Source organism: Dendropsophus ebraccatus, chromosome 12 (assembly GCF_027789765.1).
Source record: "Dendropsophus ebraccatus isolate aDenEbr1 chromosome 12, aDenEbr1.pat, whole genome shotgun sequence".
Lineage (NCBI taxonomy): Eukaryota > Metazoa > Chordata > Amphibia > Anura > Hylidae > Dendropsophus > Dendropsophus ebraccatus.
The window spans coordinates 79,984,689-80,011,107 of record NC_091465.1 but is presented as its reverse complement, the minus strand read 5'-3'; the positions used below and the strand labels follow the sequence as shown (position 1 = coordinate 80,011,107).

At 43.9% G+C, this 26,419-nt stretch overlaps 1 protein-coding gene across 1 annotated transcript in view; it reads left to right on the top strand.

Annotated features, from left to right (window-relative positions):
• The window catches only part of IGLON5 (IgLON family member 5), a 342,036-nt gene that overhangs the window by 296,971 nt on the left and 18,646 nt on the right, over nucleotides 1-26,419 (top strand). Inside the window, 4 exon segments of the mRNA XM_069949022.1 lie at nucleotides 6,081-6,200; nucleotides 17,288-17,419; nucleotides 20,337-20,457; nucleotides 22,538-22,689. Of these exon segments, the coding sequence (XP_069805123.1) occupies nucleotides 6,081-6,200; nucleotides 17,288-17,419; nucleotides 20,337-20,457; nucleotides 22,538-22,689 (525 nt within the window).

Here is a 26,419-nt window from a genome sequence, read left to right as displayed (position 1 = left end):
GAAGGAGTCCAGATTGTCTTCCATGGAGCCTAAGGACTTGACTGTCCTTCTTACTTCATTACCGGCCTCCAAGTCCCTAAGTCGTCCTCTGGCGTGAAGTCTTTTCATTACTCTACGCAGTCATTTCTCAGTTGTGGTCATTAACATAGATGATTAGTTATAATGGAAGTTGGCACCCAGCTTTCCCTAGACCCTGAATGGTATATAGATCATCACGCATTGCTGCATACTCTCCATCGCTCCTACTGCTCTGCCTGTGTAATACTCAGTCTCCTCTGTAGTTCTGGTACTTTATTCATCAAAAAGAAGGTACAAGATGAAACGTGAGAGAGCTGGGACCTGCGCTGTGATCTGCAGGATCGGGGGGTCAACTTCTTACACTAAAGATTCTTTTCACATCCGTCTTTTTTCCCATTGAATTCAATGGTCTAGAAAACCCTGCACGGCCGTGATTATTATAGCAGGAAAAGAAGCCACTTAGGAGGCAACTTTAGCGGAAACTTAAAGGGGTTTTCCAGTTTAAACGTACTTGTCCACTACTTAGTCACAGGAGGGGCACGGTGGTCGGACCCTCCACAATCTCATACTTGTTCCCTATCCTGTGGATAGAGGAGAAACTAGATAAAATCAGAAGCCCCCTTTAAGAACCCTATTACACAGGACAATTACTAGGCGAACAGGCTGATATCTCCCTCTATATTACAGCTAGTGATCAACCGAATCATAGTATAGCCCAATCCAATCATGGTAATTGGTTTACATAGGCTTCACAAGGAGCAAACAGCAAGGTGTTCATCTCACAGGAAGGGTCGCTGTCCATGGTGCTGAACACAGAGCTGAAGGCACTCAATCCAAATGTTATGAGACAATTCAGGTCTTCTTTGATATGCTACACGACTATCTTGCCCTTGATCCAATATGGCGGCTTTTAAGATGTTGTGGATGTAAAAAAAAATAGACCCCTTCACCCATTACTTGCTGGGGTATTCGGATGTGTCATTTTCCCTTTCATTTCAGAAATATAAGGTGTTCTGAGACTTTTGACTCCCCCTGTATTAGTGTGACTCTTTGTGGGCACCTGTGGCAAAAACTGAAGGGGCTGCAGAACTTATGGAGATACTATAAGGGGAAACTTTGGCTAACACACTTGTGGGCAAATGTAAGAGGGCTTGGGGACTTAAAGAGTACAACTGGTGTCAGAAAGTTATATAGATTTTTAAATTACTTCTATTATTTAGAAATCTCAAGATTTCCCATGCTTATCAACTGCTGTATGTCCTGCAGGAAGTGGTGGATTCTTTCCAGTCTGACACAGTGCTCTATGCTGCCACCTCTGTCCATGTCAGGAACTGTGCAGAGCAGGAGAGGTTTTCTATGGGGATTTGCTACTGATCTGGACAGTTAAAAAAAGAGGGTGGAGTTCATCTTTAAATGAGAAAGTGAAAACTTATTGAAAATCCATGCGAAATCTTACATGTGAACTGGGCCTTAAAGGAACATTACAAAAAATTGTTGCAAGTCATATATGGCTCCTAATTTTCTGGATATTCATGGAGACTTTACAGAGTTTCTTCCTTTCCTTGCCATCGGTGACTTGTTCTGGGAGGTCGCACTTATAGAGTCGTCCATGTAGATAAAAAGGTGTGATTTATAGGGTATGATGTCTCGGCTGTGGAGGTGATGTCATGAAGATGGTCGGCCGCGATCACAGCCGCAGACCCAACATCTAAGTGCTGTGGGAATATCCCGGACGGTTCTGATCTCATTACAAAAGCAATTATGAATCCTATGGGGAAGGTTACACCATTCATAATACAGTGGGGAGCGGAAGAGGATGAACAATGGGGGGAGGAGGGGGGAAATACATTTAACTCTTTCACTCTTTAAATGACTCCGCCATTGTACAATATATGCTCCTGCTATCTGGCGTCCAGTCTGGACACAGCCTTGTCAGGTGCGTCTATGAGGGATGACGAGGGGACCCTGTTTTATGGTTATTGTGGGAGTTGTGCACTTTTACGCACCTCATGGGGTATATCTGTTATCTACATTGACATTGTATAGCTAATGTCCTTACGCACTGTAGATGTTGCTGCTACCTAGTAGTGTGTACACGGGTTATAGCTGGATATTGGGAAGCCCCAGTTGGGGGGGGGGGGAATCATTTTCACTGTTCCAGTCCCCTGTTATATTTGAGGGTATTCTGGGGTAAGGGGAGGGCAGAGTTCAGTATCGCGGTCAGGTCCTCTCCTCTAACTTAGGCTTCCAGACCACCCTGGATAGAGCTGGAGCTGCAATCCCTGTGAAGTCTACAGAATAGCCTAGGTCTCCAGACCACCAAGGGTAATACCTCGTAGGAGCTGAGAGAGCTACAAATTCCCCCAAAGCCTACCGTAACCAAGAGACTTAGAGCCCTGTTATGCGAAAAGATTATCGTGCCAGAAATCGTTTTTTCGTTTAAGTTTAAACGATAAACTTTCGGTGTGCATGCGGACTTGGGTCAAACCACTGACGCAAATTAATTTGAATGCCGATGATCACATCTTTTAGCTGACAAAAAAAATCTGTGTTAATATTTAGCAAATCTTTTGGTGTCTGTACACATTGTATGCTCGCTGGGATCGGGAGTATAGAGTATAAAGTGCTGGGATCAGGAGTATAGAGTATAAAGTGCTGGGATCAGGAGTATAGAGTATAAAGTGCTGGGATCAGGAGTATAGAGTATAAAGTGCTGAAATCAGGAGTATAGAGTATAAAGTGCTGGGATCAGGAGTATAGAGTATAAAGTGCTGGGATCAGGAGTATAGAGTATAAAGTGCTGGGATCAGGAGTATAGAGTATAAAGTGCTGAAATCAGGAGTATAGAGTATAAAGTGCTGGGATTAGGAGTATAGAGTATAAAGTGCTGGGATCAGGAGTATAGAGTATAAAGTGCTGGGATCAGGAGTATAGAGTATAAAGTGCTGGGATCAGGAGTATAGAGTATAAAGTGCTGGGATCAGGAGTATAGAGTATAAAGTGCTGAAATCAGGAGTATAGAGTATAAAGTGCTGGGATTAGGAGTATAGAGTATAAAGTGCTGGGATCAGGAGTATAGAGTATAAAGTGCTGGGATCGGGAGTATAGAGTATAAAGTGCTGGGATCAGGAGTATAGAGTATAAAGTGCTGGGATCAGGAGTATAGAGTATAAAGTGCTGGGATCGGGAGTATAGAGTATAAAGTGCTGGGATCAGGAGTATAGAGTATAAAGTGCTGGGATCAGGAGTATAGAGTATAAAGTGCTGGGATCAGGAGTATAGAGTATAAAGTGCTGGGATCGGGAGTATAGAGTATAAAGAGTATGCGAATGATCAACTGTCGTTCCGTGGATTATGGTGAATCATTTCAGGCCGATTGTGATCATTTATCGTTAATCAAAGAAAATGATAAATTGATTTGTCTGATAAAACTCTAACACCTTTAAATGGGTTATCCAGCGCTACAAAAACATGGCCACTTTTCCCTCTACTGTTGTCTCCAGTTCAGGTGCAATTTGAAATTAAGCTCCATTTACTTCAATGGAGTTTCAATCTGGAGATAACAGTAGGGGAAAAGTGGCCATGTTTTTGTAGCGCTGGATAACCCCTTTAAGCCACCTTGCTGAGAAAGCCTGACCTCTACAGCCAGTGAGGGAAAGCTAGATAGGTGCCTCATTGCACTGAGGACTACACCTTAGTGGTCTGCACCCTGCAGCTTTGAGCATTGCAGATCATCAAAGAGTAAGGGCTTATGCACACATCCACAGATTACCATGTTCAGACAGTGTTCTGGGGACTGGACCTCAGAACTTCCAGCATCACAATTAATTATGATGTCGGGAGCTACAATACTGTTTGAAAGTTTGCGCAATTGTACTGACACAGCCACACCGCTGTGTCACTATACTAGCAGGAACTTTCAAGCAGTTTTGGAACTCCCGACTTTATAATTAATCATGATGCTGGGAGGTCTGAGGTCCAGTCCCCAGAACACTGTCTGTATATGGAAATCTGCGGATGTGTGCCTTAGTCTTAAGGGTCTTTTTATATGGCCAATGCAAACCCATTGGGAGCCTACGAGATAAGCCCATTGGGAGTCAACCAGTGGGAAGAATGCTCAGCCCTCCTCCCAACACTACCACATTTAGTGAAGCCTTGCCAAGGAAAAGAGAAGTAGAAAGACAGGGACCCCACATCTCAGTCCTTGGTCTGGTCATCTACCAACACCATGACCCCAGACCATGCAACTGGTGTGGGGCCCAGGCAGCAGGTGGAGCGTGGTCTGCCTCCATGATACTACAACATTTACAGTCCCGGTATGCAGACATCCTCCATTGAGGTCAATGGCTTCTAACAATTAGCGATGGACCACTAGGGTAAGACCTGGGGCTTCCTTCCTGTGACATACATAAAAGACAGCAGCTAGATATACACATAGACAGTAGGCGCCAACACCTCAGTGATGTATAAGAAACACTGATCCTTCCACATGGATGGAGAAGTCTCAGGGTGCATGGTGGTGCGACTGGCAGCTATGTATATGACATTGTATCCAGAACGTCGACCACGCACCCTAATCGCGACTATTGCATCTCCGAACAACGAAGAAAGCCGTTCCACCACTCGAGCTTTATTTGCTGCGGGATCCCGCTGCTTTGCTGGTTGTTTTATTGTTTTGCTGTCTTTTATGTCTCTTTCGTCAGCCGTTTATGAAGCAATATATCAGGAAAGTAACAATAAAGAAGTATATTCTGGATGTAGTTTATAAACAGTTTGGGTAAGGAAAGCGTTTCATTGTTTGCAGCTGCACATCAGAGGCACCAAAAATAGTCCTGGAGGCGAAATTCCGATATTATTATTGTCTTATTACCGAAACGAATAATAACAAATCAGGAGGAAGAACGCTTCTTTATTGGTATAAATCAGACACGGGCGGCCCCTATTCATATGTCTGCTCCTCTGGTGACAAGGAGATGGCGGGGGGTCCTGCTGCTCACAGACCTCAGGATCAGCTGCTATTAGGTGGTGAGCAACAGTGCCCCTACAGGGCAAACAATGCAGTGCAGGGAGCCTTCAGCTATAGCAAATTAAAGAAGTCCGGCGTTTTCTAAAATCCAGCACCCTGCAGGGACAAGGGGAAATTGATTTCAAGTAACACCTTACCTCTCCCATGCCCGCAGTGAACAGCTGGACTGGCCGCTGGACCATGCTGTTGTCATTTTACGGCTGATGGGCTGGCCGTTTGGCCAATCGGGGACTGGAGCGGGCAGTCCATGAGCCGGGTGGTGACCTGGACACTTCACAAGTTGTTACTTGAAATCAATTTCCCCCCTACCTCTGTAGGCTGTTGGCTTTTAGAAAACACTGGACTTCTCCCATAAAGGGGTAATCCAGAAAAAAAAAGTTTTTGAATCAACTGTGTCTGAAAGGCTCAGAAAGTTATACCAATTTGTAAATGACTACTATTTAAAAATCCAGAGTCTTCCAGTACTTATCAGCTGCTGCACGTCCTGCACGAAGTGGTGTATTCTTTCCAGTCTGACACTGCTCTCTGCTGCCAACTTAATCACCATACCAAATCCCCATAGAGACTCTCTACTGCTCTTGACAGTTCCTGACATGGACAGAGGTGGCAGCAGAGAGCACTGTGTAAGAATGGAAAGAATACACCACTTCCTGCAGGACATACAGCAGCTGATAAGTACTGGAAGACTGACTGGAGATTTTTTAGTAGAAGGAAATTACAAATCTATATAACTCTCTAGTTGATTTGAAAACAGTTTTTTCCTCCGGAGTATCTCTTTGAGGGTGCACCACTATTAGCATAACTCTTAAAGAATAATCTTTTACTCCTGGTCAGTAGATAGTGAACTGTTGTGCAAAAAAAAAAATAGCAATTATTCATTTTCGTTAAAAAAAATTCCGCGAATTCCTCCAATTGCATCGGTGAAGAAGCTGCTTCAGATTCGGTCAGAACCGAAAATAAAATTTAACAATCCAGTATGTTCATGCTGTAAGATAAATTAAAATTTTAACAAATGTGTTTTTTTTTTTTTTTTTAGTTCCAGCCAGAATCGTGAACATCTCCTCCAGTATCACTGTGAACGAGGGAGCGAATGTCAACCTCATGTGTCTCGCTGTGGGAAAACCGGAACCGACCGTGACCTGGAAGCAGCTGAGAGGTGAGAGCGTCCAGATACCTCAGAGAGCGTCCACCTCACACCTGCCAGATATGTCGCTGTATGAGGTGCAGGCCTGTCAGGACTGAGGAGATGCCATAGATAATGGAGTGTGGGGGACTGGGCATCAGCAGAGGGTGAAGGTCCCTCTATGGCATCTATCTACAGTCTAGGTACAGTACACTATGCTGAGGGTAAGTATATATAGGCCCTGTAGTGGGAAGACTGGGCCGATAAATGATTATAGGAAGTGATAGGCCCAAAGCCTGAGGCTGCACTACTGATGACATGTCCCCTTCCTGTTAGGTGTAGCATCACCATGGAAACCTTATAAAGATCCAGTCACCATCCACATCCATACCTACCTGATACCTAGCACCAGACAGAGATAGATAGATAGATAGATAGATAGATAGATAGATAGATAGATAGATAGATAGATAGGAGATAGATAGATAGATAGATAGATAGATAGATAGATAGATAGGAGATAGATAGATAGATAGATAGATAGATAGATAGATAGATAGGAGATAGATAGATAGATAGATAGATAGATAGATAGATAGATAATAGATAGATAGATAGATAGATAATCGATAGATAGATAGATAGATAGATAGATAGATAATCGATAGATAGATAGATAGATAGATAGATAGATAGATAGGAGATAGATAGGAGATAGATAGATAGATAGATAGATAATCGATAGATAGATAGATAGATAGATAGATAGATAGATAGATAGATAGATAGATAATAAATAGATAGATAGATAGATAGATAGATAGATAGATGTTGGGGGTCATAATCTTCTATGTTTAGAGTCTTATATAATCTATTTTGGTCATGTTCAATGGTCAGGTCGTGTTGGAAGTTGTAGTGCACTATATATGGAATATAATAAAATTGTAATGTGGTCAGGTCATGTTGGGGGTTGTAGTGTTGTGGGTATATAGTATATAAAATTGTATTATGGTAATTCTCGGTGGACAGGTTATGTTAGGGGTTGTTGTGCTCTATGTATAGAGTATAATAGAATGTTGGGGGTTGTAGTGCTCTATGTATAGAGTATAATAGAATGTTGGGGGTTGTAGTGCTCTATGTATAGAGTATAATAGAATGTTGGGGGTTGTAGTCTTCTATGTATAGAGTATAATTGAATGTTGGGGATTGTAGTCTTCTATGTATAGAGTATAATTGAATGTTGGGGGTTGTAGTCTTCTATGTATGGAGTATAATAGAATGTTGGGGTTGTAGTCTTCTATGTATAGAGTATAATTGAATGTTGGGGGTTGTAGTCTTCTATGTATAGAGTATAATAGAATGTTGGGGGTTGTAGTCTTCTATGTATAGAGTATAATAGAATGTTGGGGGTTGTAGTCTTCTATGTATAGAGTATAATAGAATGTTGGGGTTGTAGCCTTCTATGTATAGAGTATAATAGAATGTAGTGCTTTATGTATAGAGTATAATAGAATGTTGAGGGTTATATTCTTCTGTGTATAGAGTATAATAGAATGTTGGGGATTGTAGTGCTCTACGTAAAGAGTATAATAGAATGTTGGGGGTTTAGTCATCTATGTATAGATTATAATACAATGTTGGCAGTTATGTTGGCGGTTGTAGTCTTCTATGCATAGAGTATAATAGAATGTTGGGGGTTGTAGTCTTCTATGCATAGAGTATAATAGAATGTTGGGGGTTGTAGCCTTCTATGTATAGAGTATAATAGAATGTTGGGGGTTGTAGCCTTCTATGTATAGGGTATAATACAATGTTGGGGGTTGTAGCCTTCTATGTATAGGGTATAATACAATGTTGGGGGTTGTAGTCTTCTATGCATAGAGTATAATAGAATGTTGGGGGTTGTAGCCTTCTATGTATAGGGTATAATACAATGTTGGGGGTTGTAGCCTTCTATGTATAGGGTATAATACAATGTTGGGGGTTGTAGTCTTCTATGTATAGGGTATAATAGAATTGTATTATGGTCATGCCCAGTGAACGGATCATGTTGGGGGTTGTATTGTTTTATGTATAGATTATGATGTAAACTTTTTATGGCCATGTTGGGGGTTGTAGTATTCTAGGTTTCTTCTGAATGTATAACACATGTATTGTACTCAGATCCGGTGTATAATGGCGGGTGTAGTGTTCTATTATAATAGACCTAATTCTTCTCCATCCTGGATGTATGGAGCACTGTATCAGCATTGTATGAATCCACGGCATATTGTGTGCACATCTGGATTCTGGATTAAGACAGGATATTGTGGTGTCTACAATATGTTTGGTATCAGCACAAGATGTTGGCTGAGTGCAGCTGTGATCCGCCCTATGATGGGATATTAGCGATACGAGATCTGGCATGTGCACACGACTGTTCCGGATTAATATAACAGCATTTAGATTTGGATAGATCTCCGCCTGTTATCCTGAATGCAATGATATTCCGGCCAGAGAACCGAGATACAGAGTAACCCTGAGAATAGGAAACACACTGCAGCTATGGGCTATGCTGACTATAGGGGATCATGTTCTAGATAAGTACCGGATATTCTATGAGCAGGAGAGTAGGGGTCTGTTTTGGCATTGACCTTAGATTTCATGGGTGTCCGGGGTCTACAGTCAGTGTTATATAATGTGTACACAGGATCAGTACATGAAGAACTGGGTGCTATGTGACTGCAGGATGCGGTTATGTTCTGTATGGTAAAACCTCTTCTAAATCAAAGTTTTATGTGTACAAAACTAAGGTCTAGATTATATTTTCTAGATTAACCTGGAATGCTCTGAGTTAGTGCATAAATCATTCTTGTGTACTAAACTATTTTGTAGATTAGTGCAGAATGTGTTGTGTGCAGCACTATGTTCTAGATCAGTGCAGAAAATGTGTGCAGGGCTGTGTTCTAGATCAGTGCAGAAAATGTGTGTGGGGTTATGTTCTAGATTAGTGCAGAATGTGTGTGAGAGGCTGTGTTCTAGATTAGTGCAGAATATGTTGTGTGCAGCGCTGTGTTCTAGATCAGTGCAGAAAATGTGTGCATGGCTGTGTTCTAGATCAGTGCAGAAAATAAATGTGCGTGGGGCTATTTTCTAGATTAGTGCAGAATATGTGTGTGAGGCTGTGTTCTAGATTAGTGCAGAATATGTTGTGTGCAGCGCTGTGTTCTAGATCAGTGCAGAAAATGTGAGCAGGGCTGTGTTCTAGATCAGTGCAGATATGTGTGTGGGGCTATGTTCTAGATTAGTGCAGAATGCATGCATGGGGCTGTGTTCTGGATTAGCGCAGAATATGTTGTGTGCAGCGCTGTGTTCTAGATCAGTGCAGAATATGTTGTGTTCAGGGCTGTGTTCTAGATTAGTGCAGAATATGATGTGTGCAGGGCTATGTTCTAGATTAGTGCAGAATATGATGTGTGCAGGGCTGTGTTCTAGATTAGTGCAGAATATGTGTGTGAGGCTGTGTTCTAGATTAGTGCAGAATATGATGTGTGCAGCGCTGTGTTCTAGATCAGTGCAGAATATGTTGTGTTCAGGGCTGTGTTCTAGATTAGTGCAGAATATGATGTGTGCAGCGCTGTGTTCTAGATCAGTGCAGAATATGTTGTGTTCAGGGCTGTGTTCTAGATTAGTGCAGAATATGATGTGTGCAGCGCTGTGTTCTAGATTAGTGCAGAATATGTTGTGTGCAGCGCTGTGTTCTAGATTAGTGCAGAATATGATGTGTGCAGCGCTGTGTTCTAGCTTAGTGCAGAATATGTTGTGTGCAGCGCTGTGTTCTAGATTAGTGCAGAATGCGTGTGTGGGGCTGTGTTCTAGATTAGTGCAGAATAGGATGTGTGCAGCGCTGTGTTCTAGATTAGTGCAGAATGTGTGTGGGGCTGTGTTCTAGATTAGTGCAGAATATAATGTGTGCGGGGCTGTTTTCTAGATTAGTGCAGCATATGATGTGTTCTAGATTAGTGCATATAGTATAGGCATACCATATACTGTAGATGTATCATATACTGCAGATATATCATATACTGTAGATGTACCATATACTATAGATGTACCATATACTGTAGATGTACCATATACTATAGATGTACCATATAGTGTAGATATACCATATACTGTAGATGTACCATATACTATAGATGTACCATATACTGTAGATATACCGTATACTGTAGATGTATCATATAGTGTAGATATACCATATACTATAGATGTACCATATACTGTAGATATACTGTATACTGTAGCTATACCCAGGGGCGTAACTACCATAGAGGCAGGGCAGGCAGCTGCTATGAGGCCTATAAAGAAGGGGGGCCCGGGAATGCACAGGGAAGATAAGAACCATCCTGTGTCCTTATGTGCTGCAGTGTGTAAGTAACCCAAAGTTCACTTATATGCTGTGTAGGCAACCAGCAGGAAAAATTGTGGAAGGTAGATATGTGCCAAGCAGGTTATTGTGCTCTGTATGGAAGTTCCAGGGAGTCCAGGGTTGCCAGTCCGCTAGTACATCCCAGACTTTCCACATACCTGAATTGCAGCAGGAGAACTACAATGTATGTGCCACAGAGGTCCTGGGACTCTGTGGGGGAAAGAAAGCAGTTCATGGTCAGTAACTATAGGTTACTGACATTTGCTATTTAGTATAGCTGCTGTGCGGCTAAAATGGGCTGTCTTTCTTGGAACGGCTGTAGTGTGGGTGGGAGGCCGTTCCCAGGGTCCGGTCCAGGCTTTACTGGGTTTTTTAAAAGCCTCTGACTTGGTGCATTAGGTGTGGAGAGACAACCTGCTGAGAGTGTTTGGGAGTCACTTGATCCACAGTGAATCTGGCAGGAGCTGGAGAGAGAAGCCCTGCAACCGAGCTGCTATAGACTGCTGGTCTGAATAAGGACATAACTACACGGTGGTGTGTATATGCTTTCTGTTAATGTGTCTGAAAGGCAGCCGCTTTGTGTTTGAAGCTGGAACGGCAGCTGTAAAAGCCTCATGCTGGACTATTTTTTTTCTGGTTTGTTACCAATAAACATTTTTTGTTGCATCCAAAGCCTGCTTGTGCCTACCACTTGTGATGCTAATTCCCACAGCTGCAACACAAAAAGGGTTAAAAAGCAGAAGACAAGGAGATCTCTGCTTCATTGCTCTGATAACCCCTTACCTTTGTTCTCAGTGCAGAGCTCAGGGGTTATCAGTGCGTGAGTAGTGAAGCAGAGATCTCCTTGACTTCTGCTTTTTAACCCTTTTTTGTTTATATACATATATAGTGCCTTGTGTTGTGTGTAGGGGAGGGGGCCCCATACAGTTTTGTTGCTATGGGGCCCCATGAATCCTAGCTACGCCCCTGGCTATACCATACTGTACTGTACTGTACTGTAGATGTACCATATACTGTAGATGTACCGTATACTGTACATGTGCCAGCCTGGCTGTGAAGCTGGTAGGAGGCCTGGTACCCATCGCTGAGGAGGAGGAGGAGGAGGAGGAGGGGTGCGTGCCCCATACATCAGGAGGTAGACAGCGCCACAGTGATGCATTATATCCATACATTATCAGCCAACCATCTGGCTTTTGATGTATTATAGCAACACATTAAACTTATACATCATCCCCGGCACTGACTTTGATGTATAGAGTGAAAGGGCCGCCAGGAAGTTGGGGGAGCCGCTCAGATGTCAGCCAAGAATAAGAGAGGATTTCCCATTTATGTCAGGTAGTCTGTCATTAACCCCTTCATTCCCATGTATTTTTGTTACATTCCCTCTTATCAAGGTTATCCATCCTGCCTGCCTGCCCTGATATATTGACCCAATAGATTCTTTAAAGGTTTTCTCTGCTATAAACAATATTGTTCATAGAGATCGCTGATGCACCTGCATCTGTAATCTGCAGGGAAGCCTGACTGTATCTTCTGGTTCTCTGCAGCGCTACCACAGGAGAAAGTAGGCATTACACGGCGACCATTCAAATAAATGGAGGGATTGTCTGTGTAATGCAGGACAAGTCCTCCAGAGCGAGAGACTCTCTATATAACCCCTCTCCTCTCTGACCAAGAGATGAGGATCCTGAACATAGGACAGAACCCCATCTACTAACACAGAATTTCCTAATATGTTGTATATAAATAAATATACAGTATATATATAGAGAGAGAGAACATCCCCTTAAAGGGGTACTCCAGCGAAAATCTTTTTATCTCAAATCACCTGTAGTCAAAAAGTTATAAAGATTTGTAATTTACTTCTATTTAAAAAATCTCCAGTCTTCCAGTACTTATCAGCTGCTGTATGTCCTGCAGGACGTGGTGTAGTCTTTCCAGTCTGACACAGTGCTCTCTGTTACCACCTCTGTCCATGTCAGGAACTGTCCAGAGCAGCAGCAAATGCCCATAGAAAACCTCTCCTGCTCTGGACAGAGGTGGCAGCAGAGAGCACTGTGTCAGACTGGAGAGAATACACCACTTCCTGCAGGACATACAGAAGCTAATAAGTATGGGAAGACTTGAGATTTTTAAATAGAAGTAAAGTACAAATCTCTCTAACTTTATGACACCAGTTGATTTGAAAGAAAAAAAAATTGCCGGGGTACCCCTTTAATTAGCAACTCCCCAACCTGATTAGATGTTATTGTGTGGTCACAGATCCGTGTGACACACAAATAAACAATAACCCTTTGCATGCTTCAGCCGTGCAACATCTGAGTACACATATCTATAACAGCGACATCTAGTGGCGAAACTTTATCACTACCTTCATCACCACTGACTAACAATAAGTACAGACTTTTACAAAGGGTGTAATTAATAGCAACACCCGTGGTGGGACACCGCAATAGGGCAATTGCTTAAATCATGATCCACTAGATCTATATGCAAATCCAAATGTGATGCCTATTGGGGAATGGCCTGACCTATGGGGTTAAAAATGAGCCCCATAACTTTAGAGAACCCAAATACCTGATGACATCTGTAAAGATCCCAGGGCAGTACTACACTCACACCGCAGCTGTACATCCTGGCATACTAACACAGGTGCGGGCTTATTACACTATATTCAACCTATAGACAATATGGAGGTAAAGGTGGGGGCTCACTTTAAACTTTATGCATAGAAGATGGGACAAGCTGTTTAGACCCCTATAGTAGACGCATATATCAGGGGGTTGTCTGATCTTTCGGTGATATCAGAGATGACACTATAGCCCCCCCCATGGGGTGCTCCCCCCATCCTCTTATGCAGTCACATCTCCTCCTCCGCAGACACGTAGCAGCTTTGCTGTCACTGCCAGTAGCCGTCATTGTTAATCTCAATTTCTCGCCCAGGATCCGCCGCTTACTCCGCACATAGACTCAGTTTCCATTACGGATGGCAGCTCCACCCCCCGTATTATACACATGATTGTACCTATGCCCTGCTCGGCAGGATCCCACAGCACGGCATAGCAATCACAGCCGTGCCATAGCATCTAATATCTATCCTTTACTAAAACATTGGTGTATAGCGGAGCGGAGGGAGCGCAGGCTCCACAATAACATGGCCTCACCTCTCCCCGCTCTGGCTGCATCGATTTTTAGCACGCTTGTGTTCCTGCCTCCTCCTTTTTGTTTTCTCTCAGTGGGGAGCATTTAAAGGTGGATGAGGAGAAGATTATGCTAGAACTGATGAGCCGCTGTCTCCACTCTAAGCTGGCTGTGCTTTCTATATGTTACTTCAAGCCACTGATGTGAAATCTATAATAGAGCCCTCCTGACTATTAGGGTGCAGATACACCTTCAATAGCCCCCCTGACTATTAGGGTGCTGATACACCTTCAATAGCCCCCCTGACTATTAGGGTGCTGATACACCTTTAATAGCCCTCCCTGACTATTAGGGTGCAGATACATCTTAAATAGCCCCCCTGACTATTAGGGTGCTGATACACCTTTAATAGCCCCCTGACTATTAGGGTGCTGATATACCTTTAATAGCCCCCTGACTATTAGGGTGCTATTACACCTTCAATAGCCCCCTGACTATTAGGGTGCCTATACCCCTTCAATAGCCCCCTGACTATTAGGGTGCTTATACCCCTTCAATAGCCCCCTGACTATTAGGGTGCCTATACCCCTTCAATAGCCCCCTGACTATTAGGATGCCTATACCCCTTCAATAGCCCCCTGACTATTAGGGTGCCTATACCCCTTCAATAGCCCCCCTGACTATTAGGGTGCCTATACCCCTTCAATAGCCCCCCTGACTATTAGGGTGCTGATACACCTTCATAGCTGACGGCCACTTACAGCTATTTCCTCCATTCACCCTATACACATGGACGATGGCTTAGCTTAGCTGTTAAGTGAGGAGGGGAGGTAAGCCGCTGCCAGCCATCACCCACTGGGGGATATAAGGCCTCTCCTGCCGACACCAGCCGTTTATTCACCAATGTGTATGAGACCTTTAGTTGCCTAATACAATAAACCTTGTGGAACCCCTCAACATCCTGTACGACCACACCGGGCACAACCTCAGCCCCCCATAGCTACATCTCCAGCATCTTCTATAGACCCCACAGTTTGTACATATATATACATTGTGCCGTTCCTCCTTTATTCCTCCTGGTAATATATGAATAAATTGACAACTACAGTAAGTGATACCGTTCCTCGTCAGTGGAAAAGTTTACTTCTAGGACAGTCGGCACCTGTTTGGGCACTGTGTACACACCACAATATTCTGGGGGAAGCGAGTGCCAACCTGTTAGCTCAGTGCTCACTTCCCCCTCATTCCCCACTTGCTGTCTGTGCTATTACACATACAGGCAGAGAGCAGCGAGCGGCAGGAGGGGCCACCCATTGAAGTCAATGGCAGTCTGCTGCAGCTGTTCATATTACATGGAGCGACATGCTACAGACCGTCACTGACACATGTTGAAAGACCAATATCAGCCAACATTATGCCAAGTAAGGCCAATAAATGTTTAGTGTAAAAGGGCCTTAAAGTGGTAGTTCACTAAAAATATATATATTTTAAATCAAATGGTGACAGAAAGTGTCAGAGATTTGTAATTTACTTTGAAACCCATAGTGGTAACCGATAGGGATGACAGTCCATACCCCTAGGGCCACGTTACAAACCCAACATTCCTCAACATGGCTCTATGGATGTTGCAAAACTACAAGTGCTGTGCAGGCATGCTGGGAGTTGTAGTTGCTAGGTTGGGTTGTAGCCCATTGGGTTTGTAATGTGGCCCTAAGGGTACAGGTCGTCATCCCTAGAGAGACAGTGTTTTCTTTCCACTATGGCTTTGTGTTCCCTCTGTGTCTGCTCATATACTGTAAATATGATTTCTTTTCCTCTCCATGTAAAACAACATCATATAACCATATCTCCCCGGTGTTCGTAAACTAAGAGGTCAAGAAGCCGGCAAGTGGTAGAATGTTTCCACGGCAACAGACATCACTGTCAATCCCGTTTCGGAAATAGAACTATTGTCGAAACTTTTGCATAAATATTTACAATTTTTTTTTATTACCGAATGAGAAATATGTATTTTATTATTTTATTGTTACCGTTCCTCCTTAACCTCAGTGACTACCATGCATATGTTGCACCTTGGTTGCTGGGGTCACTGAGGCTTAGCAACAGCTTCCATAGAACCTATGAGGTAGGCCGCATGTGTTACATAAACTTATATGTTGTGGAAGTGTAGTACAGATTGTGTATCAGTAATGGTGTCCAATGGTAAAGGAAGGAAGGAGCAATTTGGGTGGCGATCCACCTTAATTTTTTATTTGTTCATTTTGTTCATTACGCATCCAATTTTTTTTAAAGGACACAAAAATGAGGTCGACCATGACCTAATGCATATACAACAACATACTACAGCCAATTTAGTAGAAAACCAATGAATCTACTAGTATAATTTTGGTAAAAGAAAAAACATATAAACACTCTGACAAAAAACCTTCAAAGAGATGTTGCTCCAGCTAGTTATTCTTACTGGGCGGTAAGATGTAAAAGTAAACCCCTCTGTGGGCCTAAACTTTAATAGTAAAAATATGTAAAGAGTAACCCAAAGGGTCATCCAAGGGAAGAGAAGGAAGCCATGTGCCCTGCTTATTCTTGGTGGTGGCTTGTTGTGGTATCGGGCAGGGCTAGAAGGTGATTCTATTATAGTTTTTGGGTATACATGGATAAATAGTCTACCAGATGGTTGCCCAAGGGAAGAGGGTAAATAAGCCACATGCCCCTCATGTTGTCAGGAATGGGTTGTTGTAGTGTCAGCAAAGGCTACAAGGTGGTTCCATTAATATGTTTGGAAAAATAGTCACCCAAGGGGTTGTCCAAGGAATGATGAAGAGGGTGAAGAAGATAAGTGCCATTCATGTTCATGTTGGTGTGTTGTGGAGATGTCACACAGACTCAGACGGTGGTTCCATTTCAGTTCTTGTGTATAAACAGGTGAATAGCCAGAGGTTCGTCCAAGGGAGGAGAAAGAGGATAAAGAAGCCATGCACCCTTCATGTTCTTGATGCTGGGTTGTGGTAGGATCAACTCGTAGATAGTCAGGATGTTGTCCAAGGCAAAAGAAGACCGGTCAAGAAGTCACACGCCTTTTATGTTCTTGGGCTGATGTCAACTGTTAGATGGCAGTTCCATTGCAATTTTTGGATAAAAATGGGTAAACAGGGGGTTGTCCAAGGCTAAAGAAAGAGGGTAAAGAAGCCTTGTGCCCCTCATGTTCTAGGTGGTGGGTTGTAATGGTATCAACCAGGGTCAGAAGGCGGCTCCATTACAGTTTTTAAGTATAAATAGGTTAATAGTCCACCAGAGGTTTACCAGAGGGAACAGAGAGAGGCTGAAGAAGCCGTGTGCCCTTAGTGATTAGTGGTAGTGTCATCCCCCCAAGGTGGCACCTCAGCTCTATCCGGGCAAGTGGTTACCTAGACTTATAGGGAACGTATTTTCTATCTTCAGCTGCGAGTGGAGGTGATAACTTTCATGTTGTGTTTCTGTGTTGTAAGTGTGTGTTTGTCTCTCATTCCTACCCCACAACCCTCATTCCTGCCCTTCCCCCAAACCTCTCCCTCCCACCTTCACCCCACAGAAGGGTTTTCCAGCGAGGGCGAACTCTTGGAGATCACGGAAATCAACCGACAGCAAGCCGGAGAGTACGAGTGCATCACGTCAAATGGAGTGTCCATGCCCGACAGCAAGAAAGTGATGATCACGGTCAACTGTGAGTGCTGCATGAAGGGGACACTCCTGTAGGGATCGGGGTGGTAAAAGAGGTCCACATGGGAGGGGCCCAATTGGTAATTCCATCTATCCACCATCCCAAAAGCCATGGCCCTATGTAAGATCGTAAAACATTGTCATCTCAGACACCATAGGTGGTTTTGTGATGTCACTGAGCAAACCTGGTGATGTCATCACTGGGCCATCCCAGTCAGGGACTTCTGGGTCCTAGAGAGACCCATGTGACTGCCTGTGAAGACAAACTAATATTAGCTCACATGGTCCGTAAAAATCATTGTGTGTAAGGTAAAAATTGGAAGAGCGCAAAAATACACACCAAAATCGTCACGTTTGCGTTTGCGTTTCCCCTTTAAATAAAGCCATGAAGCCATACATGTATCCAAGAAACACCCCCCCCCCCAATCCCACTTGACCTATTAGTAAATTGTAACTATGGTGGTACTGTTGTGTCCATAAAAGAAGACATCAGTATTATAAATGGCGCCCGGTAGCTGGGTAAGTGGCTGTTACAGATATTGCAATGGAGCCCAGGAGCTGCAAGTATGGCTCTTCCCATTGGGGCGAATAAAAATGGCGGTGATGTCCTCATCAATCAACTAGTGTACTCAGCGAAAAAATCTGCTGTATTTTCCTATGGCGGATATCACCGCCTTTGTCTCTGCACCCATTTTCATAAATATTCACCCCCTGAGTCATATAATAAGTCTTATAGCGGCGAAATATTTCCGTTAAATGCGCATATTTGCTTTTAAGGCCAAATCCTGTCGCATTGCCAGCGGGGAATATAACAGATGTATTATTTATAGAAAGAGGGTCCATATTATGTGCCTGAAATCATAAAACGGAGCGTAATGCTAAGGAAATGGCAGACATAAAAAACATAAAAGGCCGTTTTACAATAACCGGGTGAAGCAGCCACAAGCCCTCAGCCATAGATGTCAGGAAATAAGAGCAAAGAGGCGGCTTTCAGTGGCAATAGATACCAGGCGGAATGGTCTTATTCCTAGATCTGTCTCTATCACACGACAGAAAGCAGCAGTCGACTGCAATCCCAGCGCTGAAAAACGGAGAGCGCTTTGTGGCGTTCCGCTCCCCTGGGAAACCCATTAAGGGCATTAAGGAAATAAAAGTCGTAGTTACAATGTAAATATAATATTTTACTTTGGAGGCGGAAAACGGATTCACATTGCAGGATCTAGCGAAAGCGAAAAGGTACAACCTGAAATCAATAATTCAACCAAACATTACAAAAAAATCGTTACACTACGAGCCGGCACAATAAAATCTTAATCTGAGGATAATCGTTTCAGAGCGCTTTCCCTTTAAATAAAAAAAATTCTGAGCCATGGAGGTCAGCATCTGTAAAAGCCTTGTATGGGTCTACAATGGCTCCGGAAAGTTATTATAACCTTCCATACAAATCACTATTTGTCTCGGCAGATGTACCCCCTGGGGGGCCGGGGGTTACCAGAAAATTAGATTTTGGGCAACAACCAAAGTAGGTCCCCACCTAGCCAGTTCTTGCAATTTCAACCCATGTCATACCAAAATACTGCAATATAGTTTTAAGGTTACATTGCCATATACAGCCCAAACAATACCATCATATAGTGCCCAAATATCCCACCCAATACTACTATAAAGTACCCAAATAATAATTCCTTAAAAAACACACAACATTGCCATATAGTACCCAAATAATACTCCTTAATAAAACTCACATAATACAGCCATATTGTGCCGAAATCATACTCTCTTAAATAAACCCACATATTACTGCCATATAGTGCCCAAATAATACACCCTAAGGCTATGTTCACACTGCGTACGAATCCGTATGCAGTTCTTACGCCGCCGTACGTGTGCGGCTGAAACTACGGGTGTGCAAAAAATCGACATGCGGCCGGATGCGTACGCACTGCGAACATACGCCTGTAGTAGAGTTATGCTTCCCTAGCTTGTTTCGAAGTGATCTGAGGCAGGTCATTTACTTGGAAATCTTCGCCCAGCCCAATAAAACTCACAGAACCTTTTGGATCGAAAAATCAAGTTCAATTTGGCTGCAATACGTACTTTGTACGGGACCGCATGGAAATCCACGGCCGTGAGTTTCAACATTTCCGTCCCCAAACAATGGTCTTGTTCATTTTTCCCGGCAGCGTATACGATCCGGCCGTAAGCTCATACGTAGTGTGCATTGTGCGGCCGTATATCGTATACTTTCAAGCGAACGCATCAACCTCAAAACTACGGGCGTATATTCGCGGTTCGCACTACGAGCGGAAATATACGCAGTGACAACATAGCCCCCAAGAGCTCACATAATACTACCATATAGTGTCCAAATTATTATTACTTTTTTTTTTTTTTTAAAGCGCCCTTGATTTCAGTTTTTCTTTTCCTTTCACATTAACTGGTGTCAGAAAGTTATATAGATTTGCAATTTACTTTACTTAAAAATCTCTAGTCTTCCAGTACTTATCAGCTGTTGTATGTCCTGCAGGAAGTGGTGTATTCTTTCCAATCTGACATAGAGCTCTCTGCTGCTACCTCTGTCCATGTCAGGAACTGCCCAGAGCAGTCGCAAATTCCTATAGAAATCCTCACCTGCTCTGCACAGTTCCTGGCATGGACAGAGGTGGCAGCAGAGAGCACTGTGTCAGACTGGAAAGAATACACCACTTCCTACACAAATAATACTCCTTTCAAAGAGCTCACCTAATATATAATATATAATACTCTCAGAGAAACATACCCTACCAGTTTCCTCAATCCATGAGGGGTAATAAAAACATTACAAAAATATACATATACTTTTTTTTTCCCCAAACATTCCCAAATTGATTTTTTTTTTTATTTACGGCAACTGAATGTGTGTAACATTTTGTTTCCCTCAGATCCTCCATTCATCAGTGATGTGAAGAACGCTCAGTCACCCGTCGGGAAGCCAGCTGTGCTTCGCTGTGAGGCATTAGCCGAGCCCCCAGCAGAGTTTGAATGGTTTAAGGATGACAAGCGGTGAGTACAGGAGGTGGCAGCCATGTTTCCTCTCTGATCCCTGTTAGAAACCACTGTCTCTATCAAATGAGAGGTGGGCCTAACCTTTAAGAACAAAGTTAAAAGGGAATCCCATAGCGGAAATCAAACTCACTGTTTATATTTCCTCCTCCACCCAATCCACTATCTAACTCTTTTGTATCTCTCATAGAAGGGCAGCGGGGGAGGGGGGTCAGTGTTTTCCACTGACTTGCCGCTGGAGGGGCCCATTGTGATGGGAATGCCCTCTCAGGTTGGGAGACACTTACTACCTATGAGCTTTATCTATGGTTTGTGCATCCTTATATGCGTCCCACAGGGGCCTCAATGTATAACTGGAGACCCCAGACCAGACTCCTAAATTATCAAACCCCAGAGCAGATCTCTGATATATGAGACCCCAGACCAGACTCCTAAATTATCAGACCCAAGAGCAGATCTCTGATATATGAGACCCCAGACAAAACGCCTAAATTATCAGACACCAGAGCAGACCTCTAATATATGAAACCCCAGACCAGACTCCTAAATTATCAGACCCTAGACCAAACCTCTAATGTATGAGACCCCCATACCAGACCCCTAATGTATCACACCCCAGACTGGACTCCTGAATTATAAGAACCCACACTTCTAATATATGAGACCCCAGATCAGACCCCTAATGTATCAGACACCAGACCCCTAATGTATCAGACCGCAGACTAGACCCCTAATGTATCAGACTCCAGACCAGGCCCCTAATGTATTAGACACCAGACTAGACCCCTAATGTATCAGACCCCAGACCGGACTTCTAATATATGAGACCCCAGATCAGACCCCAGACCAGACCCCTAATGTATCACACCCCAGACTGGACTCCTGAATTATCAGACCCCAGACCGGACTTTTAATATATGAGACCCCAGATCAGACCTGAGACCAGACCCTTAGTGTATCAGACCCCAAACCAGATTCCTAATGTATCAGACACCCAGACTAGACCCCTAATGTATCAGACCCCAGACCGAACTCTTAAATGATCAGACCCCAGACCTCACCCCTCAGTTTTCAGGTCTGAGATAAGACTTTGTAATTATGAAGCCCCAAAGTGGAGTTTTCAGAAACTTTCAGACTGAACCCCTGGATTATCGAACCCCAGACCAGACCCCTAGATTATCAGACTCCACACCAGACCCCTAGATTATCAGACTCTACACCAGACCCCTAGATTATCAGACTCCACACCAGACCTCTAGATTATCAGACTCCACACCAGACCCCTAGATTATCAGACTCCACACCAGACCGCTAGATTATCAGACTCCACACCAGACCTCTAGATTATCAGACTCCACACCAGACCCCTAGATTATCAGACTCCACACCAGACCTCTAGATTATCAGACTCCACACCAGACCCCTAGATTATCAGACTCCACACCAGACCGCTAGATTATCAGACTCTACACCAGACCCCTAGATTATCAGACTCCACACCAGACCTCTAGATTATCAGACTCCACACCAGACCCCTAGATTATCAGACTCCACACCAGACCCCTAGATTATCAGACTCCACACCAGACCCCTAGATTATCAGACTCCACACCAGACCCCTAGATTATCAGACTCCACACCAGACCCCTAGATTATCAGACTCCACACCAGACCCCTAGATTATCAGACTCCACACCAGACCCCTAGATTATCAGACTCCACACCAGACCCCTAGATTATCAGACTCCACACCAGACCCCTAGATTATCAGACTCCACACCAGACCCCTAGATTATCAGACTCCACACCAGACCCAGACCATTATGTTAGTTTATGAATGGTGTAAAAAGCTACAAAGTGCCTAACCCTATATTAGGCCAATGGTGGGTCCTGGTGGGGTGAAGGATGTCTCGTCACTCCTCTTACCAGGGAAACATCTCCAGCGTCTTTCCAGCTGACAGATCCTATAAGTTCTGCATGAAGTGATCAGCTGATTATTCTACGATGATGACGGCATCTCCAGTGACATTTTCTTTTCTTTCATCTGCTCATCTGACTGTCCCGGCCTCATCCTCCACAGACTGGCTGCAGGAATAGAAGGCTTGAAGATCCAGAACGAGAGGACTTGGTCCGTGCTTCTGTTTTCAAATGTCACCTCAAGGCATTATGGGAATTACACATGCCTGGCATCCAATAAACTCGGCTCATATAATTCCAGCGTGCGACTACTCAGTAAGTAGAGTCATGGTATTTTTGCTTTTTATGATACCTTTCTAGCTTGCCAGCCAGAGGAAGCGTCTGTAGCCAAGACACAATTCAGAGGAAACAACCTGAGGGGCTGAGGTTAGTGGAGCGCTGAGCTGGAGTCCACATCTCACAATGGTGCCGATGCCTCTCGGCCTGAACTGAGAAACCATATTATTGCACAGAATGCTATCATCTCTTGAGTTCTGTAAAAATAGACTTTTTCTTTTGTAGCGAATGCTGTAGGCCCATGATTCCAGAGTGGGGGGAGGGAATTCTTCAGAATCAATGCAGCCTCCATTTATAATTATGAACACACAGAAGGCTCAATTCTGGATTATTGGACATCCCAAAAAACACATATAGAACCTGTTTGAAAGGGTAGAGGTCCATCTGGAAGACCAAATAAAAGGCGAGGCTGTCCCATCCCCTAATTTTTATGTTATTCAATCACACAGGTGTAAGAGAAACTGATGGGTCCCCCTCCCCCCAACTACAAACTTTCCCAACTTCATAGGAAAGTTATGGCCTGCCAGAATTATCTAACAACTCATGATCAGTAGATGCAGAGATATACTATACTACACACAAAGCCAGTGATGTATTGTGGTGCTATACACTATGGGGGAGATTTATCAAACATGGTGTAAAGTGACACTGGCTCAGATTCCACCTTTCATTCCTCACAGACTATTTGGAAAATGAAAGATGGAATCTGATTGGTTGCTAGGGGCAACTGAGCCAGTTTCACTTTACACCATGTTTGATAAATCTCCCTCTCTGTTGCAATATGTGCTTCATATACTATGCGAAAAAGAATTAATTTAGACAAGACTCCTAAAGATCAATTTAGACTCCAGACCCCTAAAGATCACTTTAGGCCCAAGATGCCCAAAGATCAATTCAGACCCCAGATCAGACCCCTAGAAGATCATTTTGGACTCCAGACCAGCCCTTAAAAGATAAATTGAGAATGAACAACTCTAAAGATCAGATTAGACCCCCACACCTCTAAAGATCATTTGAGACTCTAGACCCCCAAAGACTCAGACTCATAACTCTCAAAGATTACTTCCATACCCCAGATCAGAGATCTAGGGTCAATCTAGACCTAAGACCAGATCTCAAAAGATCACGTCAGACCCCAGACTTGATTCCTTCATTTAGTTACTGCTCCTTGGTCCTACTTATTTCAAGGAGCAACCATGGGACCCCATGAGTGGTGGTGCCCTGAGAACCCTGGAGCCAGGAGCAGTGACTAGTACTAGCCTCCTTGTGTCAATAGGCCCAGTATTAGTCACTGCAGTATGTCCCTGCTCCATATACAATATAATGTTACCAGTGTATAACATAGGAAACAATAGTCAGTGAAGCATCCGCGTACCTTCCTCGTGCTCAGCATTTTGCGCAGTCTTCACAGATTGCTGGGTAATTTTCAAGACTGTTCATATTTTTGCATTCCGGTAACTCCCCGGTTGCTGATCTATATCCACCAGCGAGAAATGTATTCTTCCCGACTACCTGCGCCACTCCTCGCCGTCTGGGCCTTTTATGCGCTGAACTTTCATTTTCATTCGGAGAGCAGATCTCAGAATTCCCATCAGATTCAAATTTTATTTATTTTCATGTCGAAGATTTGTTGCATCACTTTCGGGAAAACAATAGTCACTGATAGAACCTGAGCGGAACCCATCGCTCCGTGAATGTCAATGACGCCATTTCCATTCCGCAAGTCGATGAGGGAAATTATTTCTGGAAATAGGGAAATCCAGTTAACAGGTAAAGAAACATCAGACTTTCCAAGTTATCAGACTAATCAAGGGGCGACGTACGAAACTTTGAAGATTATTGGACTGACCGTAATGTCTTAAATCCCAATCATCTGGCATCCAGTTGTTTGGAAATCTTGCTAATCCATTGCTGGAGATAGACACCACTGAGAGGAATCTTACTATAAACTATTCTGAATATCATATGGTAATTGTGGCCCCCATAGACCATGTTTAATCCAATTGCCATGGGCCCCCACCCTAAGTGGGTCCAGATGTTTGCCCAGGCAGGTGTGCTGGGTGCTGTTTGTGATCCTGGACCTATCCTCCAGCTTTGCTTTACCCTCTGTATATCTTGCAGCTGGGACATGGTGAAAACTACTGTTTTTCCCTGTTTGTCCACATTGAAATCCATTGTTGCTACATGATGTCACAAAATTGCTTTGCAGGTTGGACTCAATATACCCCAGTTGTTGCTTAGATCTATTGGCTTCAATTTCTCCTGTCCTCAGATTTGTTGGCTTCCATGTGTCCTTCCCTCAGATCTGTTGGCTTCCATGTCTTCTGCCCTCAGATCTTTTGGCTTTTATGTCTGCTGCCCTTATATCTGTTGGCTTCCATGTCTCCTGTACTCAGAACTGTTGGCTTCCATGTCTTCTGCCCTCAGTTATGTTGGCTTCCTTGTCTTTTGCCATCAGATCTGTTGGCTGCCATGTTTCCTACCCTGAGATTTGTTGACATCCATGTCTCCTGCCCTCAGATCTGTTGACTTCCATGTCTCCTGCCCTCAGTTATATTGGCTGCCATGTCCCCTGTCCTCTCCTCAGATCTGTTGGCTTCCATGTCTCCTGCCCTCAATTATGTTGACTTCCATGTCTCCTGCCCTCAGCTATGTTGAATTCCATGTCTCCTTCCCTCAGTTATGTTGGCCTCCATTTCTCCTGCCCTCAGTTATGTTTACTTCCACGTCTCCTGCCCTAAATTCTGTTGGCTTCCATGTCTCCTGCCCTCAGTCATGTTGACTTCTATGTCCCCTGCTTTCAATTATGTTGGCTTCCATGTCTCCTGCCCTCAGTTATGTTGGCCTCCATTTCTCCTGCCTTCAGTTATGTTGGCTTCCATGTCTCCTGCCCTCAGTTGTGTTGGCTGTCATGTCTCCTGTCCTCAGTTATGTTAGCTTCCATTTCTCCTGCCCTCATTTATGTTGGCTTCCATGTCTCCTGTCCTCAGTTGTGTTGGCTTCCATGTCTCATGCCCTTAGTAATGTTGGCTTCCATGTCTCCTGCCCTTAGTTATATTGGCTTCCATGTCTCCTGCCCTCAGTTATGTTGGCTTCCATGTCTCCTGCCCTCAGTTATGTTGGCTTCCATGTCTCCTGTCCTCAGTTGTGTTGGCTTCCATGTCTCCTGCCCTTAGTAATGTTGGCTTCCATGTCTCCTGCCCTCAGTTATGTTGGCTTACATGTCTCCTGTCCTCAGTTATGTTGGCTTCCATGTCTCCTGTCCTCAGTTATGTTGGCCTCCTTGTCTTCTGCCCTCAGTTATGTTGGCTTCTGTGTCTCTTGCCTTCAACTATGTTGGCTTCCATGTCTCCTGCCCTCAGTTATGTTGGCTTCCATGTCTCCTGCCCTCAGTTATGTTGGTCATCTTGTCTCCCGCCCTCAGTTATGTTGGCTTCCATGTCTACTGTCCTCAGTTATGTTGGCTTCCATGTCTCCTGCCCTCAGTTATGTTGGCTTCCTTGTCTTCTGTCCTCAGTTATGTTGGCTTCCATGTCTCCTGCCCTCAGTTATGTTGGCTTCTGTGTCTCCTGCCTTTACAGACGCTCCCCCTTCTCTCCGTACCCCAGGCCTCTGCAGCAGAGCGACACTTAACCCTGCTTGTCTGAAAATTGCCAACCTCCAGGCGTCGTCTTCTCCCAGACCAGCGCTCGCCGGAATATTTTCTCCA